General features: G+C 34.5%; 1 protein-coding gene across 1 annotated transcript in view; it reads right to left on the reverse strand.

Annotated features, from left to right (window-relative positions):
- The window catches only part of LOC128998392 (oxysterol-binding protein 1-like), a 64,232-nt gene extending 58,996 nt beyond the window's left edge, over positions 1–5,236 (reverse strand). The window contains exons 1-2 of the mRNA XM_054424506.1: positions 4,961–5,236; positions 3,403–3,608 (exon numbers count right to left, since the gene is read on the reverse strand). Coding sequence (XP_054280481.1) covers positions 3,403–3,608; positions 4,961–5,085 — 331 coding nt within the window. The 5' untranslated portion in view covers positions 5,086–5,236. The remainder of the gene's footprint in view (positions 1–3,402; positions 3,609–4,960) is intronic.
- Positions 5,237–7,729: the final 2,493 nt, after the last annotated feature.

A 7,729-nucleotide genomic window follows, 5' to 3' on the forward strand; every position in this document is an offset into this window, starting at 1 on the left:
TGATATTACAATACTTCTTAGGCTAGGTATTTCTATTGCACATCCTTCAAACACAGCATCTACAAAGTAAATGTTTAAATCATCTCTGTTTAAAAAAGCTAAATTATGCCGAATAAGAATACATGTACCACCATGAGTACCCTGTGATCTACAAAAGTATGTTGCTAGCTTATAATTTACCAATGTATTCAGGAGGTTAACATTAGCTGTATCTAGAAAATGCTCATTTAAGCACACAATATCAATGTTTGTATTTTCTAAAAAAATGTTTAACATATTAATCTTAAATGTTATACCACCCTGTATGTTAAAATGCATCAACCAAACATTTTTATTATCTTTAAAACAAGCAGTATCTAAAGGACTATCGTTATTTATTCTATTACATTGTTTCAACTTACAATTACTACGGGTTCTACAACATTTTCTAAAAAAGGTACATTACTTGAATCAGTTGAAGTGGATTTACCATCGGTTAAACTATTTGCTACTGAATTACATTGAACTGCTAAATTTATTGAAGGCAAAGCATGAGTTGAAAAACCTGACAAACGTTCCATATGGTGTGTGTCCCTCGCTGCCACTGGAATAGTTTTTTCCTGTAGCGGGGATGTCGGAGTACAGGTGATAGGTGTGGATGAGGTTGCCGCAGATGAATTGTAGGAGGTCAATAGCATGACTTCATCTTCACTGTCTTCCGCATCCAGGAGTGGAGAAGGGGAGATGGAGATACCCGCAGATTGCGCTAATGGATGGTCTGTTGGTTTTTGCACTTTTAATTTGGTGTTATGTTCTGTGACGAGTTCTGTGAGTCTGTTCATAAGTTCGAGATGACTAAGTCCGCCTCTTATCACTCTAGTAGACACTTCATCATACAATGTGATATAAACCGTAGCCTCAGTTTTGGTTTGAAAATCTGTTATATTTTTCACAAAGTGTTCAGGAAAAATTCCATCCCTAGTACACCCCATAGGAGAACATACTAGTGTTTTTAAACCCCTTTTTTTTAAATCTGCAGTGAGTTGTGTAAAAGCTTTGTCATAAACCTCAGTAGATGGTTTTTTGAAATAGGCTGGCTTCGTGACAAGACCATACACGTACGCTCCATTTTTAACTCTCTGACAAGTGATATTATCATCAACAAAGTCCGTATTACAGGGTCTACCGAACTTGCGCCTAAAAACAACAGCCACTCCAGAAGACATATTTTTAGGGTCGTCAAAATCCGAAGATATACAGTGAGCGAAAGCTAAGGATGATTTACCCCTTAGCTGCTCAATTGTGTCATACATGTTAGATTCTACAACATTGATGGCAGTATCGGTGGAAAAAATTGATGTACCATTAGAAGATGTGTCTTTTTCAACCAGAAGATGCGCCACAGTTTTAGCTATGTCTGTTTTCCCTCTCTTGTTATAATGTAGGCCGTGAGTTGTAAAATAGTGCCGAGGAAGTACATGTAAAGGGAGCAGTTTTACGTGGTTTTTCTTCGCTACTATGTTTTCAATTTCCACATTGACTCTGCTTATCTTTAGGTCCAAGTTCGGTGTATCATGTCTCATTGGTAAGCTTGCTAAAATAAGATTTGTATGTTCTGTTTTACTAATAAGACTTTGAATATCATTAATAAGCCGACTGATACCCGTTGTTTCCATATTGTTAGTTCCAGCTATAACCATGAGGTAATCTTGTTTGTCCAAACCTTTGGAAAGTTCCTCAATTTCCTCTGTCACCTGGTTAAATTTAGCTCCTGACCTAACAAAGGAGCAAACATTGAAGGGTGCTCTTTGTTCGATTAAATTGCTTAAGTGTTTGCCATGACTGTCTGCTAGAATCACCAGTTTTTTCCGAGATTTATCAATTTTATGGCTTGTTTGAGATTTATCACATTATACATTAATCCACAACCAGGGAGTATCTCGTCTAATAGCTACTTCCTATAGGGAAATTCGCTAAAATGGCAAGATATACCCACAACCCGTTTATGCAGTAACATTGAGTATTAAGTCAAGAATGAAAAGTGGCTAGGTTATTTATTAACCCTAGAAGCAATAGGCCATTTATGACATAAATGTCAAGGGGTTTGTAAGGTGTTGACACCATCCTCATATAAGTGTTATTTTTAGCCAAAATATTTGTTACTAAGTTGACACCATCATAATTATGTACTCCAATTATGTACGGTACTGTATAATTTAAATCACCACAAAATTATGAATATTTTACCTAATTACTTGCAACTGCCACATTCTGCTGCCTTTTGAGTGATATTATTGATTAAATAGTTAAATAATTAAATTGTAGAAATTTAATTCTTCTTTTTTTGACATACAGTATTTAAAATACTTCAAAAATAAAAATAATAACTTCTAAATTCAAGAAAAATATGCAGAACTTAATGCCAAAGAGAAAAATGTATAATACATCCACACTTTTTATCAAAGAGCACTTTAATTGTGTAGAAACATCTTAATGTTAGCATATGCCAAAATTTAGGCCTAGTCTTAATTTGTATAACTTATTTCAATAAAAAATCTTGCAATCAATACAAAAACAACCACAATCACGCACACATTATACAATTACACATGCACTAATAGCCTAATAACTTACTTCAATATAAATAACCATAATATGTTAAACGGAAACATTACCATAAACAAATTTGGTAGAATATGGACAATCTGTAGACAACAGCCGACTAGCAACAATACAAAATGCCCATAGAAATTCTAAGCTTACAGGTACGATCTCAACCAATGGATATGTAAATGCCTTATATATATAGAAAAAAATTCCTGCTTTATTACTGTACAAAAATTATTGAAATCCATTAAGAGTACGTTTCAATTTACAGCTGTTTTATTGCCACAATACTACAATGTGGATTGCGATGTTAGCACTTAAGAAACGGGACAAAAGAGTGGCGATTGCGACTTATAACACTCCTAACTTTAAACAATATTTTTCCTCTAAAACAACATTATATAGTAGGTTCACACAATTAATTTATGTTTTACCAAGATATCTTAACACTGAAAAAACTATGTGTACACAGCAAGAAGTGTGATAATGTCACGATTCCAGTCATTACTGAGCGTAACACTACAGTGGCATGAACCAGCTGAAAAAATTACTGTACAAACTCCAAAAGTTTTTATCTACAGAATCGACAGAAATTTCAATTACTCACTGTCGACAAAATTTACGTATCACCTCTCCGGGAAGAGTTTAAGATACAAAAGATTCTTGGGTGAAATTTTCTTGGTGTATTAGTTGATCACCTGATCTTACGGGATGGTAGGCAGGTATGATGGAGTATTCATGCATGAAACATCAGTACAAATTACAAAATTTTACCACCCTTGAAAGAAAATTCAAATGTAAATCATAATTTCTTACCGGACTCCATTGCTCGTATAGCCTTAGCCTTGGCCAGCTCTAGCGCCGTGACCCATCTTTGTCTCTCCACCTCATTGGCTGCTCTGATATGGAATGTTTGAGTGCCACCATTAGATATGACAAAGGTACAAGAGTCCACCGTGTGAATCAAAGCGCCATGCAGGCTGATGGTGCCTCGACATGTGTGCGCCATCTCTGCCTGATTCCTGGAATAAAATCCACTGTAAGTTAGCCTGGGCTAGATATGACTCTAATAGGCTGGTTACATTGTCTCACAGTTCCTTTGCATAGCCTAATCATTCATTATCATTTACAACTATTGTAGCATATCAAGAGTTGCAATAAAAAATACAATTTATCTGTCTAAACTACCGGTACATTAAAAATAGGGGACTCAACACAATACAGCAATGGACACAAAATGTGATAGCCTATTATCATACAATTGAAACTAGGTAAGCCTACCACGGACAACATCACATCATTACCCGAGTAGGCCTAAAAAGCAAGGTGAGCATGTTAGTCCAATATTTTTATATTGCTAAATGACAGCGAGTTACAGAAAAAGCAAACACAATTTTGCACAGATACTAACCTAAGCATTTTTAACTAAATGCTTAGTTCCAAAGGTTAACCAAATACCTACGGATCTACTAAGTGATGGGTAAGCTAAGCATTCACACACAGCTTCTTTGATCCGCAGTAGGCCTATGTTTCTTATTTTTGACTAGGCCTGTCAAATGATAAAAATATAGTTTTATTGTGTACAGTCGTGATCGTTACTACAATTTATTTCCAAATGAATTGCAGGAAACCGTTTTTAGTAACTTCTTTACTATAGCCACTGAAAAATATAACCGCTCCTCATAATGGTCTTATAAGGGTGCTGTACTTTTTGGTTCTGGTCGCGGCAGGTTTCTCCAAATGGATCTTAAAAAGATAAAAGGAAGTGTGCAATTTAAGATTGCTCCCAGATACCAAGTTTGTTTATTGGTGATTTGATAGGACTTCTTCAAAAACTTTAGATAATTTAGGCCTTTTTTACATTTTTGTTATTGGCTAATCAGGTGACAGCAAGTAACTTTGCTGCCTTACTTGGATTTTTGTTAATCATATCTAAAATAGGCCTATTTCTCTAAGACGGTGAGGCTTTGAGTCACAGCAGTCTCTCTGTTCTAGGTCCCAAGCCAAGTCTTTATTGTGAGTCACAAAAGCAATAATAATAAAACTTTGATGACTTTGGACCACTTTCCCCTAAAAGCGTTTGAATTGACTTCTTTCAAAATGCCACTGACGTAGGCACAAGAAAAAAAGAGTGCCTGCGTATCACTCACCAGTGTATTCACTACGTATCTCCATCATATAAATGAGACTAGGCCTACATACTAAAGGATGTTCATTTAATATAGTGCCAAGCAGAGAATACGTATGACATAGGCTAAGCTAGCCTACCAGAGTAACTATCAAACATAGAGAATGATAGCCAAATTGATAGGCTAGGTCAATTTAATAATCGGTCATGTCACGATTACAGCAATGTTAGAGAAAATGAAATTACCTGTAATAAGAGAGTAATCCATTTGACAGAACAAACCATCTTCTTTGATAACCTTTAATGTAATTGGTCCACTTCATAAGCCAACCTTTCATTTCAACATCTTGTTTAGGCCTAATTTCTGCCATGGCTAGTTAATCATGAAAAATATGCAAATAAATTAAATTCCTAACTCTTTTTTAAAAGTAAGACATTGTACAATAAACACATCATTACGGACTAGAATGGATAATTTTTTATTAATTAACTGCTAGTTCTAGTCCACCTGAGCAGTGAGCAACCTGGACTTATTAGCAACAGCAGTAGGTGACAGTGGTGTGGTGACAGGCCAGCAGAAAAGCAGACAACAATCAACAACAATATCATCATCTGTAATTTTTTTTAACTTCTTTAGGAAAAAAGAGGCAGGCATTAAACGTTCTCACTCAACACAAAATACGCACGGCCGCCTTTAACTAAACCTTTAAGTTAAAGGCGGCCGTGAAATACGTCATGGCCTTTAAAAACCATTGAAGAAAGGACATTTTTAATATATGATCAAACACTGGCACGAAGTTATTATATGTTATAGTCATTATATAATTACCTGCCGCAAATTACCAAGACCAGCAATACCGTATCGGTTGCATCAAAGTGAAACAAAATATAAATTTACAAAAATATCACTGATACTTTCTTATTTTATAAAAAATATCTGTTCAATTAATTACATATAAGATATGGTGGTGGACCAACAATTACACCTTACACTTGTTGTTTTGCCCTTTGAAATATTCATCAAACCTTGAAACCTATAGCATGGTTTGATTTTAGCGAATTTCCCATGTAGGGAATAAGCTATTACATTACCGTAGTACTCATAGTAAGACCTGGACCCGGGACCGATTTGCTTTTTCGTTCTGAGGTCCCTCTAGAGGCCAAAAACACCATCTGTTCGAAATGATATATATATATATATATGTGTGTGTGTGTGTGAACATATTTTGATAAAATTTGGAGAATGCATACTAAACTATATATTACAATTTCAAATACCCCCGCCGCAGCAAACCTGCAGACTAAGCGAATTTCCATTTGCCTGATTGGATTTACACTGAAATGTCTCCTTAAAAATATCACATTTATTCCCTATTTAAAAAACATTAGTTTAACGAGTACTTAGGTTTGCTACAACAGGGAGGGTAAAAAGGTGTTTTTTGTAAAATGTTAGTAGTTTAGTATGAAATTAATACATTTTCCAAATTTGATCAAGATATGATCATAAACAAGCAAACTACAACAACTCATTCTCTATAAGAATAACATGGAAATTTTAAATTTACAGTTTTTTGGAATTTTCTCCGTAACCATTAGGCGCATAATAACGCTTCATTGTACTAAATTATTTGTTTTTTAAGCTCTACAAAATGGTTTGGAAAGAAAATGCTAAATTTTATGTTTTTAGGGTAAAAAATGGGAAAAACCAATTTTTGCCCCATAAACCCCTGTTCCCATAGTCCGATCATGCTGGTTCGCGAACTCATTCGAATAAACGTAGGTTTACACGTTTGTACCAAATTTCATCAAAATCGGATGATTTTTGCTCGAGTTATCGTGCTAACGGACACATATATAAATATATAAACATAAATAACACATATATAAAAATAAACATGCAAGAAAATAATAAATATATATATATTATGAATTTAAACAGATGGTGTTTTTGGTCTCTAGGGACCTCAAAACGAAAAAGTAAATCGGTCCCGTGTCCAGGTCTTACCATGAGTACTACGGTAATAGCTTATTCCCTATATGGGAAATTCGCTAAAAAGAACACTTTTTGACCCTCCCTGTTGCAGCAAACCAAAGTATACTCCTTAAACTAATGCTATTTAAATAGGGAATACGGGGGTAAATGTAATATATGGAGATTTTAGGGTAAATCCAATCAGGTAAATGGAAATTTGCTTAGTCTGCCGGTTTGCTGTGGCGAGGGTATTTATTCATGTATTCGGGTCAGTGCTAGATTTTATAACTTCTATTTTTAGAATATTGAGTCAAGTTGGTGTGGATAAGTACCTACCTACATCTTTATTAAACAAGGGTATATTTTAGGCATCAGTTAAGGCACATTTACTCTCAGTCATATACATAGTATGTAGGGAAAATTTCTAATTTCTAGCCCATCAACCATCTTGAAATTCAGGTGAAATTACGAAATACGCCTATAAAGGTTATATAGTTGTGCCTATCTGCCAGTGGCACTTATTAACTTTTTTAATGGTCCAAACTCTGGTCTTGTTACTATATCTATTGTCAACCTGTTGTAAAAAAGCATCAATAATTAATAAATTGATAGCCCAATAATGACAAATGGAATCAGGGTCTGGTAACTATATCTTACTTGTTACGGAACCAGCGACAGCGACCTTTAAATTTGAGTCCTTAAACCACTCGCTACCCATAGACAATGAAATATATGGTCCTCAAGTAAGTACCAAAAATATATTGAATCTGTTGAATTGATCAAAATAAAACGAAAATAAAGAATATTTTTCTGAAAACGATTCTTAGTGAGATAACTAAGAGTAATTTATAAATAATTATTACAGAATTTAATAATGAAGAAACCGCTGCCCACAATTTGCATAGTATATTTTTTATATTGTACAAAATTATTCTTTTTGCTGAGTCATAACCACACTATTAGTCACATACAGCAGTTTAAATATATAAAAAACAGCTTAACTTCTTTTTAGCGAATTTCCCATATAGGGAATAAGCTATTAC

This window comes from Macrosteles quadrilineatus, unplaced genomic scaffold (assembly GCF_028750875.1).
Source record: "Macrosteles quadrilineatus isolate MER2022 unplaced genomic scaffold, UCM_ALF_1.0 Scaffold_7__1_contigs__length_78375512, whole genome shotgun sequence".
Classification (NCBI taxonomy): Eukaryota; Metazoa; Arthropoda; class Insecta; order Hemiptera; family Cicadellidae; genus Macrosteles; species Macrosteles quadrilineatus.